This window comes from Phoca vitulina, unplaced genomic scaffold (genome assembly GCF_004348235.1).
Source record: "Phoca vitulina isolate PV1807 unplaced genomic scaffold, GSC_HSeal_1.0 scaffold6, whole genome shotgun sequence".
In the NCBI taxonomy this organism is placed as follows: Eukaryota; Metazoa; Chordata; class Mammalia; order Carnivora; family Phocidae; genus Phoca; species Phoca vitulina.
Window position 1 is genome coordinate 50,823,261 of NW_022589709.1, and position 16,705 is coordinate 50,839,965.

The 16,705-nt window shown below is 37.5% G+C and overlaps 1 protein-coding gene across 1 annotated transcript in view; it reads right to left on the bottom strand.

Moving 5' to 3' along the window:
• Positions 1 to 12,595, bottom strand: part of AGGF1 (angiogenic factor with G-patch and FHA domains 1) — a 35,831-nt gene extending 23,236 nt beyond the window's left edge. The window contains exons 1-5 of the mRNA XM_032404159.1: positions 12,021 to 12,595; positions 8,990 to 9,092; positions 7,364 to 7,572; positions 6,253 to 6,417; positions 3,551 to 3,739 (exon numbers count right to left, since the gene is read on the bottom strand). Coding sequence (XP_032260050.1) covers positions 3,551 to 3,739; positions 6,253 to 6,417; positions 7,364 to 7,572; positions 8,990 to 9,092; positions 12,021 to 12,230 — 876 coding nt within the window. The 5' untranslated portion in view covers positions 12,231 to 12,595. The remainder of the gene's footprint in view (positions 1 to 3,550; positions 3,740 to 6,252; positions 6,418 to 7,363; positions 7,573 to 8,989; positions 9,093 to 12,020) is intronic.
• Between the last annotated feature and the right edge of the window lie 4,110 nt (positions 12,596 to 16,705).

The following is a 16,705-nucleotide window of genomic DNA, read 5'->3' on the forward strand; positions in this document are numbered from 1 at the left end:
TATATATATATATATATATATATATACATATATATATATATATATATATACTTTAAAATGTCCTAGTAACCACATTAAAAAGGTAAAAGCAGGTGAAATTCCTTTTATCTATCCAGTATTTACAAAATATTATCTTTTATTATATATAAATAACATGTAATCACTATAACACTATTAATGAAATATTTTACATGGATTTTCTGTACTTCAAGACTTTCAGTCTTCAAAACTGAGTATACTGTAGTTCATACTTAACAAAACACCATAATTAGGACGAGCCTCATTTCAAGTGCTCAACAGCCATATGAGGCTAGTGGCTGGCTACTTTATTGGACAGTGCAAGCCTAGAGAATATATTTACCCTAAATTTTCTTTTTGAACTTCTAACCAATAATCAAGTCAAAACACATAAAGTACAGAATCAGCTTTAATTACAACAGTGATTTAAAGATCCAGATGTAGGACGCCTAGTGGGTCAGTCGGTTAAGCATCCAACTCTTGGTTTTGGCTCAGGTCATGATCTCATGGACTGTGGGATCGAGCCCCAAGTTGGGCTCCACACCCAGCCTCTCTCCCTTTGCCTCTCCCCTGACTTAGGCACACACACATGCGTGCTCTCTCTCTCAAATAAATAAATCTTTAAAAAAAATTTTAAAAAGATCCAGATGTACCTAATGTAGCAGAGCTACAGTTTCACTAACATTTAGTACTTTCATATAGTTGGTCTGATTATACAAAACAGTTTAAAGTATAGATGAATCTGTTACATCTCTTTTATTCTAAAATTCCAAATTAGCAGGCATAAACCTTTTATTATTTATTATACATGTATAGTGGGCATACCTTATGACAAATAAACAAATCTATTATTTTAAACTTAAAAGAATCAGTTATTTTCCTTTGGTTTGTACCATACTCTGAATTTTCTTTCTACCTAAAGCAACATGATGGAAGTGAATTCATATGGTCTTCTGTTATTTTATAAAATATGAGAGCATCTTAAACACGTATTTTTAACAGTAACATAAATTCAGTTTGGAGACCAGCTAAACACTCACAATATGATAAACTATATACACTCCCAGCAATACAAACTCATCAAAGGCAAGAACAAGGACAACAAGCTGAAAACCTATGAGAAGCTTTAAAGGCCACTGTGAATTATAGCCAAAAATTTCCCTATCTATATATACTTAAAAAAAAAAAAAAAAGTTTCCAATCCTGTATATTTTATTATTATTACTGCTTATAGGAAAACATATGTGGAGTGGGAATGAGTGAAAATGTCAGAGGTGCTATTCTTAAAAACCATCTACCAGTCCAGAATGTTAGATAAATATTCATTAAGAGATAAGAATGGAGGCCTACATGTGGACATTGAGGCATATATGCATATTTCTAGTTATTTATGCCAATTTCTTTCCACCATACCCCCACTCACAAAGAGTGAGGCTCAAGAGTATCTTAATAAAAAAAAAAAAAAGATAAGGATGTCTTAAATGGTCTCCCATGCTTCACAGCTACCTTTAAGAATCTTCGGGGAATTCTCAAAATCCTATCAGGATTGTTTTTAAATTCCTATCCTAGAGTTCACACATTTTTGAAGAAGGATGGTAAAGAAGAGCAGTTATGGGAGCTAAAATCTCACAAAACACTTTCAAATTTCATTCTCTAGTTTGTCAGGAAAAGTCATTTAAGGACCCTCTATGTTCTTATCTATTGTTAGAAAGAAGTACTTTCAAAACCTATCCTTTCAAATAGTTCAACTACTAGCAACAGGTAGAAATCATTAAAACAGAGGTCTTGAAAGCAAACAGAAAAATCATTTTTACTATTTAGTCACATTCTCTTTTATTCCTAGGTACGTCAGTGAAAATAAGAGAAATACAAACAAATGAAATAGAGAAAGTAAATCCAAAGGAAACCTAATTCCATATGTGAACTTTAGTATTATACATGAAAAACTTTTCTCTTTGGTTAAGAGAAAAACATTAGATAAAATTTTAAGAGTGAAGTATCTAGTAGTTGCCACAATTCACAAAATGCCAATATAACAAATAAGCCTCCTTTCCTGCATATAAACCACCAACCTTATCTGTCTGGGGAATACACATAAGAGCACTGGTAACGTTTTTTATATTTTCCTTCTTTAAATTTAACCTTGTATCAGAAGCATTTTTTAAATTCCCCCATCTTTATGAATTATCATTTTAAGGCCTAAAGAATGTTTTCAATTAAACATACTATCATTTTCTTAACCAATATCTTGCAGGCCATTTGAACTCTTAATTTTTTTCTGTTCTTAAAAATATTGCTATATAACTACACAAAGGCATTTTTCTTTCTTTGGATTTTTTAAAAAGATTTTATTTATTTATTTGAGAGACGGAGACAGAGCACACACATGCACAAACATGAGCAAGGAAAGGGGCAGGAGACAGAGAATCCCAAGCTGACTCTATGCTGAGCACAGAGCCCAATATGGGGCTAGATCTCACAACCCCAAGATCATGACCTAAGCTGAAATCAAGAGTCGGACGCTCAACTGACTGAGCCACCAGACACCGCTCTTTGGATTTTTAAAAATATTACCTGAAATGAGATTTTCCACTTAAAGAATATTAACATTTTTACGGTTATTGATACAAATGGCCAATCTATTTTCCCAAAAGACACCAAGGGCACCTGGGTGTCTGAGTCGGTTGAGCCACCGACTCTTGGTTTTGGCTCAGGTCATGATCTCAGTGTTGTGGGATCAAGATCTGCATCGGGTCCCCATAATGTGGGAAGTCTGCTTGAGGATTCCCTCTTCTCCCTCTGCCTCTCCCCCTGCTCTCTCGCTCTCTCTAAAATAAATAAATCCTTAAAAAAAAAAAGACACCAATTTCCACTTCTAATAAATACATACATATCCTATATTTGCTAGCAACTGATTTAATGTTTGCTAACATAATAGGTAAGAAATTGCTTAACATGACTAAGAAGCAGAACTTTTATCTATGTCTACTTACAATCTGTGCTTTTATTGTGAATTGTGCAATAACAACTTATTTTTTTTTTAGATTTTATTTATTTATTTGAGAGAGCAAGTGAGGGACAGAGAGCACAGAGGGAGAAGGAGAAGTAGACTCCCCGATGAGCAGAGAGCCTCACGCAGGGCTTGATCCCAGGACCCCAAAATCATGACCCGAGCCAAAGGCAGACCCTTAACTGACTGAGCCACCAGGCGCCCCAACATCAACTTATTGGTTGAGGGTCTGACTGTTCTTCTTCCAAATTATGTAACACATGAGTATTTTATCCACCCTAAATCTACCTCCTTCAAACTTTAAGAAATTCCTTTTATTTCTAATGACTAAAAATTTGTGAAAAAGTCCATCTGCGCCCCCTGTGAATGCTCCTTGGTTGATAGATTCTGATATCTTAATGGATATGTCTGAAATACAGTTACTAAATGATGATTTTCAGTTTCATCAAAAACTCTGACATAATTATACAAGTATATTTTTATAATATATCAAGTAAATTTTTAAAATTATGAAGACATTACCTTTTCCTCATTTGTTACAGAAGAATCTGGATCCTTTCTTTTCTTCTTCAATTTTTTATCCTTACTTTGTTTTGTGCCACATGTTTGATAAGGCTGCAAATCAACTCGAGAATGAAATTGATATCGACCACTTTCCACATCACAGTAGTAATAAATCCCAGTGGAAGGATCATAATATAGTTGATTTTCCTTTCAAAGTCAAGAAAACGGTAAGTTCTAGTCAGGTACGATGAAATAAAATAAAAAAATAAACTTAATAGCAATGCCAAATATATTCAAAAATAGTCAATGTTTCTTTAAGAACTCTACTATTTTCTGAAGATAATGAGTAAAGATGACAGAATGAAAAATGCTCCTAAGTTTCCAAAATACTTTACCATTCAATATTTACTCTAATTTTCCTAGTACAAAAAATGAATAATTTAAATATTAAATTGAATCTCAAGAAACTGCCAATATTTAATCATTTTCATACTTAGAGAAGCAGCAATTTCATATGGTTCAACTTAATACATTAATGAAAATGATAACAAAAAACCTTTCAGAAGTCATGAAAACTAAGGCATGCATCAGAAAAAGCTGACCACAGAAAAAGTAATTCCAGACTCATTATCCTTATGATTACACAATAATGGTTTGGTATAAACTCCCCCAACCCTCCTTTCAGTGTCATAAAACCAATACTTGCTTTTTAGTGTTCATGACTAAAAGCCCTGAAGAAAAATTCAAAAATAAAATTAAGCTCAGAGATACATTTTATATAAAGAAACGGATAAACAACTGTCTTCATTAATTAGTTCTACTGTAAGTAATTAAATAAGTAAAAGAACCATGCAAAAAATGAATTTTGGCAAATTATGGATAAAAACTGGAAAGATAAAAAATTATGTAATCATCTGTATTTATTAGATACTGGCCCATACTCTATAAACAAGATTCAATTCAACAGTGTATATTTTATTTACATTATAAATCGATGCACATCAGATATGGAAATGTCTTATGATATACTAAGGTTAAACAACTAAAACTGCCTGGAAAAGAATATTTTTCTGTGGTATTATTGCAATTTATTGTCTTTAGTTCACTTTACAGATCTCTTACAAAAATATTTAGAATTCAGGGGCTCCTGGGTGGCTCAGTCGTTAAGCGTCTGCCTTTGGCTCAGCTCATGATCCCAGGGTCCTGGGATCGAGCCCCACATCAGGCTCCCTGCTCGGCCGGGAAGCCTGCTTCTCCCTCTCCCACCCCCCCTGCTTGTGTTCCCTCTCTCACTGTGTCTCTGTCAAATAAATAAATAAAAATCTTAAAAAAAAAAAAAAATTTAGAATTCAATCTTTTCCATAATTAAAAAACTCAATGGAAGCTTTCTAATCTTTATTACCAGTGATAATAAAACTTTCATAACTCAAACTTGTTTTATCTCTCATGTCTTTCAGTCTAAAACACATTTTCAAAAATTTAAGAAAAACTATTTAATTACACTAAAATGAAAACTAGTACAATAAAAAGGGCAAAACAATGAAGTCCCTACTTTACTGAAACATATAACCAACAGAATATAGCTAACCATTTACAGAAGAGATGTCAGGAGGAAAGACACAGAAAGGAAGGTAGAAGAATGATGAAGACTAACATCATATACTTGTGAACTCTGTATTTTCCTCAAAACCAAACAAGTAATAGCTAGTCTCTTTGGTAATAAGAGTTTAAACATTAAGTTCCTGGGTACTGATTAGCATGGTCAATTAGCATATTCCTGTGAAAGAAAATTCTCTCTTTATAAGGGATTTAGAAAGTATACCAAGTACAAACCAACAAGCTAATGAAATCCTTTTCTAACTAAGATATTTAGTATTATCATTATATTCCCTAGATTAGTTAACAATAGTTCCAGTGACTGGAATGGTGAAAATCTGCTTCACTTTTGGGTACCACATTCTATAATTTCTGAGGACCAGATCACATTCCTAGACCACTAAGGCTGAGGTATACAGGTATGTAAGTTCCATCGTCATTGTCATCAAATCCTGAATGAAATACAATTAAGTACCAGATGTCAACAGCCATAACACTGAATTATAAATCAAGAACTTTATTTTTAGGTTCTGTCCTAGTTAGTGGTCCATTACATGTCTGATTCCACACAAATTCCCTAGTTCTCAGTCCTAACATTGATTTTTTTAAAAGTGAAATGCTTAAAAGCCACAGAACTTTTAAACTAATAATAAACATGCTATTGAGAATTCAAAAAAAAGATTTCCTCTAGAGCTCGAATGGATTCATAAGTACTTGAAACAATTTTTAAAAACTTCACACCAAGCCTAGAATTAACAATGTCACTTCCTTAAAATTCTATGAAAAAATGTTCATTTAAATTCTTAAACACTTTACAACAATGTAGTTAACTATCTGCTTTTATTAATAAATGCTCTAACATTTTTGTGTGTTACTTTACATATAAAACATTAGGTCTTTCTTAAGTATAAGAAATACTTATACAATCACAACTTATTTTATTAAAAACAGAAATGTAGCATCATAAGCTATTTTACAACTCTTTACTCATGTCAAATAGCTTTGAATCAAATAAAATTTTTCAATGCAGTTTCTTGCTTTTCTTAATTCAGCTTAGGGTTTAATACTTGGTATCAAGCAGCAAGTATACAACCATACAACATTAAACAGTCCAAGATACTTACAGAATCATAATAGAAACCAGTGCTGTGATCAAAATACAGTCCAGTGTTCTCATCATAACTAAATCCAGTCTGAGACACAGCAGCTTCTGCTGCAGCTCTCAAACTTTCAGCTAAGGAAGAACCTTCTAAGGATGTATCTTCTGCTGCTAATACAGATGCTGGCTCCTAGGTAAGATACATTCATGTCAAATGAGACAAAAACTTCCTTTTATCACTTTGAAAGTTAGCCGAATTAGAATAAATAGACTTAAAACAATTTTAAACAATAAGGCTTCAATTTCTGTAATGGAAAGAGATGGCTATCAATTGCAGTTTGGTTCACCTCAAAAAACAGTTACTAGTGTTTAGTTAATTCAATTTTAACCTAGTTTTGAAGACATTAAAAGTGAGTGTGTGACCATTACTCAAAAACAGATGCCTGATACCATAAGATAGTTATCTACAAAATACAGACTCTGAAATACTCTTTAAGAATAATTACAGGTTCAAAGGGAAAAAAATTTGAAAAAGAGATGGAGGAAAAAGCTATAGATAATGTGAGATATCACACACCAAGAAGTTATACTGGATCTTGGGATCCTGGAATTACTGGGATCCTGCTTCAAACAAATTAAAGAAAAAAAATTTATATGACACTCAGGCAACAGTGGCAAGATATCTGACATAAAGTAAGCATTAAAAATATTTTAATGTGGGGGCACCAGGCTGGCTTAGTCAGTGGAGCATGAGACTCTTTATCTTGGGGTTGTGAGTTTGAGCCCCATGTTGGATGGAGAGATTACTAAAAAAATAAAATCTTTAAAAAAAAAATTAGTATGAACATGATATTGTGGCTGTTGCCCAAATTTTTTGATTGAGTGAAAATACAGTGACAAATTTTCTTTTAGTTTATGTACATCATTAATTTTTAGAACAGAGTAGAAAAACAATTACACATATTAATAAATTCTAATTTTTGTTTCTTAAAAACTGTAATATTCACTATATCATTACACATAGAATGTTTATAAACCTTGTATACATTGTAATGGACTAAAGAAGTCTCTTTTTCTATATAACAACAAATGATACATTTTGGGCATCAAGAGTTTCATGTTAAGCATCTCATTACCTGTGAATCTGAATTTGAGGCAAAATGGTCCTCTTCTGCACATTTAACATGTTCTGTTATAGCAGTACCAGTGTAAGCATCATTTTCTATTTGTGACTGGTCTTCAGAATTAAAAGTAGAAGCTTCGATATCCTGATCTTGCTGAACTGAGAGTTCAGCCACTTTATTTGGAAGACTAACATCCTTATAGTATGTCTGATAATAATAATCTGTAGCAAAAGCAAATTAGGTGATATCATATTAGAAAAATGTATATAAGGAGAAGTTAATTCCAAACCACCAGCACTGAACATAAAACAGCACAGAATGCTAACATATATTTTTACAGCAGTATACAATTTAACGATTAAATGGATGGTGCAGATAAATTGACAGAAGTATATATCTTTGATTCTAATGTCATCTTCAGTACCCTCGCTATCAAAATAAAAGTTAAAAAAAGACAGATTTGGATTTTCCATAGCAAGAATAAAAAAAGAAAACAGGTAAATAGGTTTTGTTCTGTCAAAAAAAAAAAAAAAGCAGCTCTCAATCACATACTACCTGAATACTGTTGCATTATCAAATGACAATGGAAATAAAGATCAAGAGTTGTGGGGCGCCTGGGTGGCTCAGTCGTTAAGCGTCTGCCTTTGGCTCAGCTCATAATCCCAGGGTCCTGGGATTGAGCCCCGCATCAGGCTCCCTGCTCCGCGGGAAGCCTGCTTCTCCCTCTCCCACTCCCCCTGCTTGCATTCCCTCTCTCGCTGTGTCTCTCTCTGTCAAATAAATAAATAAAATCTTTAAAAAAAAAAGTCCAAGGGTTGTTTGTACTGTCATATTTCTCTCATAATGATGACTTAAAAAAAATATATCATAGAGGGCTCAGTCGTTAAGTGTTTGCCTTCGGCTCAGGTCATGATCCCAGAGTCCTGGGATCAAGCCCCACATTGGGCTCCCTGCTCACCGGGAAGCCTGCTTCCCTGCTTCTCCCTCTCCCCCCCCTCCCCGCCCCCCCCCCCCACCGGCTTGTGTTCCCTCTCTCACTGTCTCTCTGTCAAATAAATGAATAAAATCTTTAAATAAATAAATAAATAAATAAAATATATCATACAAATATGTAATGTTAATACCGATGCTGTGTTTAACAATTTAGTTAAATTACATACTGAATAAAACAAGGCAAAACTTAATGGAAAGATCGTTTCTTCTGATCCCTATTTATTAAAACTCAGTTCCTCAGTTATTTTGCCTTATAATGTCACTCATGAGGTCATGGCTGTGAGCTCATCACTCCCATAAGGGCCTAAGACACTGACACTGAACACAATGCTAAGTGGAATGCATCAACAAGAAAATACATGTGCCTGGTCTCAAGGAAGGCCAGACACGAGTAAATGGTTCACAGCACAGCAAACATTAATGTGCCACCAAAAACACATTAGCATTATTATATATTTATAGAATGACATTTCTATTTTCCCACCAGAAGAACATAGAAATCATCTGAAAATACCAAATCATATGAGAAGTCAACATAACAGTTCTCAGATCTAGATGTATGTCTATTTTAAATTAAAAAAAAACTCCAACTTAGCATGATGTGAATGTAACAGCACTAAGATATCTTCACTACAAGCCGAATACCTGAGACTGCCCAAGCGGGGTGGTTCTCTGTTTGAACTTCTACATCAGACTTCTTATTGTCTTCATTTCTCCCACAATGGAGTATTTTACTGAGTTCTTCTACCTAAAAGAAAACACAGCTTTAGGAAATTAAATCATTTAGCAATCTAATAATATACACACCATTCTCCTGAAATTACAATAATTATTTTTCTTGGTTGAAGTTTTAGTACCAAAGCAGCTAGTTTCCTTTTCAGAAAAATTAAAAATACTATAATTAACTTTCTTTCACCTTTCACATTTGTAGAGGGAAATGTTTTTACTCTTATACTCTCTTGCTAAACCTCAAAATATTCCCTCCAAAATGAATTTACATGAACTAAATAGGACTTTGTGAAGACGATCACTTATTTCTAACAGTAAGAATGTTTTTATACTAAAAGTTTTAATCAGTTAGCAGTTCTTCCGAAAGAATTATTTAAAAGGGCGCCTGGGTGGCTCAGTCGTTAAGCATCTGCCTTTGGCTCAGGTCATAATCCCAGGGTCCTGGGATCGAGCCCCACATCGGGCTCCCTGCTCCGCGGGAAGCCTGCTTCTCTTTCTCCCACTCCCCCTGCTTGTGTTCCCTCTCTCGCTGTGTCTCCTGTCAAATAAATAAAATCTTAAAAAAAAAAAAAGAATTAGTTTAAAAAACCATTAATTCCCATTCATCAAATTAAATTATCTACTATCATTCAGGGTCCTCCACCTGGAATTACCTATTCACTTAAATATATTAATACTCACTTGTATGCTTTAATGCACTTTTTTTTCTTTAAACAGAAGACGGTAGTCTTAGGATTACACAACTGCAGCAGAAGGGAAGAGAGGTGACTGCCTCAGAAGGGCCTCTGTCTTCCCTGTGCCTCACTGAATGCCAGGGCCAGAGCAAAAGTGTGGAAATACCCATAAGCAGAGGAGGAGCAACACCATAAATACACTTCATTCAGAAAGGATCTGTGTGAGACAATATCTACTATAGGCATGAAACTAACTAAAAAACCATGCTTTTAAATACTTAATGACACATAAAGCTTAAAAGAAGAAAGGTGGTATAAGACTGACTACATACAGATTATCTAGGCACTTCATTAGTTATCAGCTCCTATTAGCACCAGTGCTAGAACTAGAGTGAAGCAAACAAGGCACCTAGAGCACAACATTTAAGGGAGCACTCATTCTTAGCTTCTCACAAGTACAGGGTCTGTACCAGACAATGAGTACTCCTTAAATTTTTTGCCCTGGGTTACTGATCGCCTTGCCCCAGTCCTGGCTCTAGTTACTGCCACTATTACTATAAACTTGATAATTTATTTAGTATCTGCTACATGCTAGGCACTAAACTTAGTACTCTGGATAACCTCTCATAAATTCTTCCAAACTTCTTACAGAATAGGGGCCCTAATCACCATTTTACATGAGAAACCTGAAGAGACAAAGTAATTTGCCCAAGGTTCTTCAGAGTCCAAAACCTGTTTTTCTATCAGCTCACCCTCAATTCTCAAGCCAACTTTTTACCACTCCAGGTAAAACATTATTTAGTGATTTGCAATGACAGTTAACCAACCTCTACCCACCACCAAGGGAGGCTCACTAAGAAGAGGGTAAAGAGGAGTTATTACTATCACCGGTAGGGTCAAGGCTTTTTATGCATTTCAATTTTTCTATTAGACCACTACCAAATTCACACTAATAACAAAATGCTGGCTCTTCAAAGGCTAGCAAAAAATGTTCTCTTTTAGATCTTTAGATTAAAAATTTAGAGGGGTGCCTGGGTGGATCAGTTGGTTAAGTGTCTGCCTCCGCTCAGGTCATGATGCCAGGGTCCTGGGATCGAGCCCCGCATCGGGCTCCCTGCTCAGCGGGGAGTCTGTTTCTCCCTCTGCTGCTCCCCCTGCTTGTGCTCTCTCGCTCTCTGTCAAATAAATAAATAAGATCTTTTAAAAAAAAATAAAATAAAAATTTAGAATTATAAAAGGGTTTTTTAAAAGGAATTTTAAGGGAATATCTTGCTCCCCTTTCCTCATGATAGTTTAACCATATGTGTAGTCTCCTAGCACAGTCCTTATGCATTCATTTTAAGTGTTCAAGAACTAGTTATTACACAAACACTATTTTCTATAACATCATATTAACAATCTATACAACAGACACAATGCACTACATCTCAGCAGTTATTTTCACAGATCATTTGATAACAAAGCATAACAAAGTTTGCTGATTTTTCAGTGTACAGCCTTTATGTGTAATTTTAGGAAATATACCAATATATTACAAAGGACTACACAACAGTTTACATTAATAATTACAGGGAAATAACTTGTTGGGAGAGTGTAACTGCCCAACAAATCAAGCTGGAAAAAAAATATTATGCTCCTTTTTAAAATTACCAAAAAAAAAGTGACAGTTAAATACTTATCTTTACCCCATTTTATGAACATGTAGTGTCTCTAACAAAGACAGTTTGAGCCCCACTGCTTACACGAGAAAACTCAAGCTGGTAAATGCCCAGAAAAACAACCTGACATATGCATAGTGTTCAACATTTTGTGAAATTCTAAAACTGTTTGTTCATGCTTAATCTGATTTAACCTTCACTTGTGTGGTACTAACACTCATTTTATGGACAACTGAGCTCAGCATCAGTTCACACACCAAGTGAGTGATAAATGGCATTCTGCTTCAAGTCCAGAGCTTTAACTCAAAAGTGATGCAGAGAAAATAATATAAACGTTCCTAATGCCAAGGGAACGTCACAAGTGAGAATGAAAAGTAAGGTAATGAAGTTCACTTCCCACCAGCAGCTCGCGCACTTATCTAAATCCAGGAACCCGAACTCTTAGGCTAGCTTCAAATGTACTTGGAATTATAATACAAGTGAATTTTTATTTCCTTCAGATACTCTATAGAGCAGTTCTGGGCCCCTGCCAGGGAGCCCTTCCGAGGGTATCAGAGGCTTCGGAAGCCTCCCCTTGGGCTGGACGGGGCGCGGGGCTGGAGGCGGACCGCGCACCTGGGTGCGGAGCTCCTGGTTGTTGGTCTCTGCGCTCTGGTACAGCCGCTCCGTGTGATGCAGCAGCTTCTCGATCTCCCGCACCTGCCGCTTGCAGCTCCGCAGCTCGCGTTCCAACTTCTCCACCTTCCGCCTCAGCTGGGCCAGCTCAGGCTCAGGGGAGGGAGGTGACGACGGCGACAACGAAGGCGACGGAGCCTCGGAGGCCATGGGGTCCAGCGCAAGGCAGCCCGTGGGCGCGGAAGGACTGCGCTCACGCTAAGGCGGACGCCGGGGGGGCCAAAAGCCGTGAGAGCGCGCGGGCAACGAAAGCTGGCCTCAGACCGGCCGGGCCGGACCGGCCCCTAGCCATGACGCCTTGAAACTCCTTGCCTGTAGCCCAAAAGACTGCGGGCACTGAGCAAGGGGACAGAGGATGCGCCCGGCCCAATCTGCTAGACTTTGAAACGGGGAAACTTTATTGGCAACTACCTTTCCCAGCCACCGAAAGACCTGGAAAAACGTTGAAGAAATGGTCGGCCCAGGGAAGCGGATGCCAGATACACTCGAAAGCTTCCTGGGCTGAACCGGAAACGAGGGCTCTGGTGGTGGGCGGGACCAAAACCTAAAGGGAAGCTACGGGTACTGGGAAGGGCCTTACGGCACATGCGCAGTCTCTCTACCTTAGCGCTGGGGTACCTGTGCGCTTGAAGAGTTGGTTTGAAAGCGTAGCCCTGGCGATAGTTTGAAGGTCGCTGCCTCTGGCCTTGGGTTTTTGCACTTGCCTGTGTCGGGGAGCAAGAATTCCTGTCTCCTCAAAGGTCCTTCTAGCTGCACGAAGAATCAAATTCACATGAGACAGATTAACAAGAGAAAAATCAAATTTAATAGGCACAGGTATAAGGAACTCCACATAGACATGGAAATTCCCAAAATAGGCACAATGAGGTATATATGTCATTCTGAACTAAAAAGGAGATAGGATGGGCCGCCTGGGTGGCTCAGTCGTTAAGCATCTGCCTTCGGCTCAGGTCATGATCCCAGGGTCCTGGGATCGAGCCCCACATCGGGCTCCCTGCTCGGCGGGGAGCCTGCTTCTCCCTCCCCCACTCTCCCTGCTTGTATTCCCTCTCTCACTGTGTCTCTCTCTGTCAAATAAATAAATAAAAATCTTAAAATAAATAAATAAATAAATAAAATAAAAAGGAGATAGGAGTCTGGGACTTCAGATGAAAGGAATGCACTTTCATAAAGCGATAAGATGGTAATTAGATGTTTGCCCTACCATTCAGATGGCTCACTCATAAAAATTTATCTGTTAATAACCCTTACTCTGGAAAAGACCCCAATTTAGATTCTTCTGTGTGGTTAAGGGAGGACAAAAGTTTCTCTTGAGCTCTCAGGGTCTAAAGTGACTTAAGCTCCAGATAATCCACAAACCAAAGTGGCACATGGGTGCTGGGGGGGGGGGGGGGTCCTGTCTTGTGCCCCTTCACCTACTAGCAAAAAGTTTTCACACTTTTTGCACAGAGTTCACTTTACAGCTCTTCATTTTACAACACTTTGCAGATGAGAACACTGAAAAATAATTTGTCAAGGTTTATAGAGAGAATTCTAGACGAGGGCTAGAACATCGTTTTCTGATGCTCTGCTTTTATTTACCATTTCTGCTGATTTCGTGAGTTTAGGCCCCCAGGAAATGAAAGCAGATTCATTAGGTCTGAGTTGCAGAGAGGAGCATCCCTGGTGGGAAAATAAGCAGCTAGATTCTGTTAAAGTAGGAGAGAAAAATGCTCTGGTTCAGCGGCTTTCTTTGGTGTAACACCTGTCTGGAACTGGCATTTAAACTGATGAGGGCCTCCTGAAACATCTTTCCTTCACCAAGGTCGATTAGAATTATAGCCTGAGCTCAAAATGCTGTGCCTGAGACCTATGGAGGTCAGCGCCTATGTCTTGCCAGTCCTTTCCCAGGGTCCAGCACTGTGCCTGTCACAGAGCAGGTATCCTTAAATGTTTGCTGAACACAGCCAAACAAAAGAATCATGTTTGGTGTCCCAGTTCAGTGTGCTTTTTGTCACTTGCCCACATCTTCAGTCACAGGCAGTGAGTCCTGCAGTGGGGAATCTCCCTTTTCTCAGTCCTGCACACATACTTTAGCCCCTAAGAGTCCTTCTACAAGGCACCCGATGTCAAGGCAACAGTGATCTAGCCATGAAAGGATGTTTAGTGAGAAGACACAGCATGTCCTCCCTGATGTAAAACAGAGATGTGCTGAAAAAAAAAATTCGGATTTGCCTTAATGCATTATGGCTCTAGTCAAGAATTTATCAAAACCGTTTAAAATAAAAACTATATTTTCCACTTTCTCCACCTTTGGGGGATAAGAAATCCCATGAATACCACCTATAAGGTAACTTTAAGATAGAGTGTACTTCCTAGGTCCTGTTTTTACAGATGAGAAATTTCAAGTTTTAACCTTTAATTAGCAAATGAATAAATACTTACTAGCTACTACTTGAAGCAGTGTTTCTTTGGCTTGTCTTAAAGGTAATCCATTTAAGCCTAAATTCTGGCCTCATCATGCTATTAGTCTTTAACCTCTGTTAGTCTGGAAGAAAAGAGTGACTTTTTTTTTAAGAAAAAAGAGAAAGCCTTGTGTATCAGGAATTGCATTAAGGTTAGAAACAGCAGTTAGTCTACAGTGGCTTATTAAACAAATTAGGAGGTTATTCTATTAAAGAAGTCCAGAAACAAGCTTCCAGAGCTGGTTTAGTGGCTTCACCAGGTCTTCAGGACACAGGCTCCATCTGTCTCTGCTCTGCTAGCCTCAGAGCATTAGTTCCAGCCTTCAGGTCAATTCACTGTACAAGATAGCATCGGACAAGAAGACTTTCCCATGGCTGGCTCAGGAGAGCATATGACTCTTGATATTGGGGTTGCAAGTTTAAGCCCCACGTTGGGTTTAGAGAATAATTAAAAATAAAATCTTAAAAAAAGAAAAAGACTTTTCCAAAGCCCCATTTAATAAGTCTGTTTATATCTCAATACCCACCCTTGCTACAAGTGTGGCTAGGAATTGTGTGTGTGTGTGTGTGTGTGTGTGTGTGTGTGTGTCTTTCTAAGCTGGACACATTATTCCCAATAATAAGGGGTTCTATAAATATGGAAGAGAGGGGGAAGTGCATGGGGTGAGTAGGTGAACAGCAGTTTTTACCAGAGGTAGTTTTCAGATCAAAAGTGACTTACTGTAGTGGGCAGGGCCAGTGCCCTACAGATGCAAACTAGCTGACACTCTTCACAATTTGATTTTGATTCTGTAATATTTTTTTCTTAGTTATTACTTTGTACCTCAGATTGTAGTCACAGTTCTTAGTTCACAACATATTATCAACATTGGCCCATGAATGGCTCCTCTATCTTTTTGTTTTGGTTTGGTTTTAGTGTCACTCTATATCCCCAGTCCCCAGTCTCATTACCTCCTTTCTGCCAATGGGCACCCACTCTTACATGTCTGCTATACGTCTGTAAATATAAATTTATCCTTACATGTTTTGTATCTGTATTCATTTTACATAAATAGTATTTGGGTTTTTTAAAGATTTTATTTTATTTGACAAAGAGAGAAAGAGCGAGCACAAGCAGGGGGAGCAATAGGCAGAGGGAGAAGTACAAGCAGGCTTGCCACAGAGCAGGGAGCCCGATGTGGGACTCGATCCCAGGACCCTGGGATCATGACCCGAGCCACAGGCAGATGCTTAACCAACTGAGCCACCCAGGTGCCCTTAGTATTTGGTTTTAAATCTTAAACTGTTTCTTATTTTTTCCATGGTAAAAAGATGTTTTTAAAATTCGTATGTATTGCCATATATACATCTAAGTGCTGTATAGTATTCCAAAGTGTAAGTATACCACATTTAATTTATCCATTAGTTGTCAACATCTAAGTTATCTCCAACTGAGATATAAATTATTCTCCATTGATACCACAATGAAAACCCTTATTCATTCCACTTTATTGGCCTGTGCATTCATTTCTTTGGAATATGTAGCAAGGCATGTGATCTCTGGTTCCTAGAGCAAACATTTAATTTCACTCTATTCCACTAGGCTGCTTTCCAGAATGGCTGTATGTTCCCTTCACTAAAGAGGCAAAATCTCCCCTCCACCTTTGAATCTGGGTTTGGCCATGTGATTTGCTTTGGCCAGTTGAATGAGGTGATTTCCAGAACAGTGGACCAGTTCTAATCCTACATCCCAAGAGGCCCCAGTATTTCTGCTTGCTTTCTTGGATTTCTTCTATTGCCAGAAGAACATGCTCAGGTGTGTCTGTTGGTCTTAAATGGGGGATAAATGACACATGGAACAGATCTGTTCCAGCTGAGATAATCCAGCTAAGCCAGCCTACAGTAGAGGTCCCAGGAAACCCTCAGACTGTTGGCAATCCCAGTGGAGATCAGCCGGCTACCAACTCACCCCAGGCTTGGGAGAAATAATAAATGATGTTTATTGGAAGTTTGGGGGTATTCTGTATGTAGCAATAACTGATACTCAACCTGATCTAGAGCCACTCCAGGATCCTGTGAGTTTCAGCAGGCCAAGTACCAGGGATATTCCCATATTCTGCAACAGAGGAATATTGTCAATTAAATAAAACCTGATTTATATTCAATTTCTTTTAGAATGTCTTCAATTCTATATTTAATGAA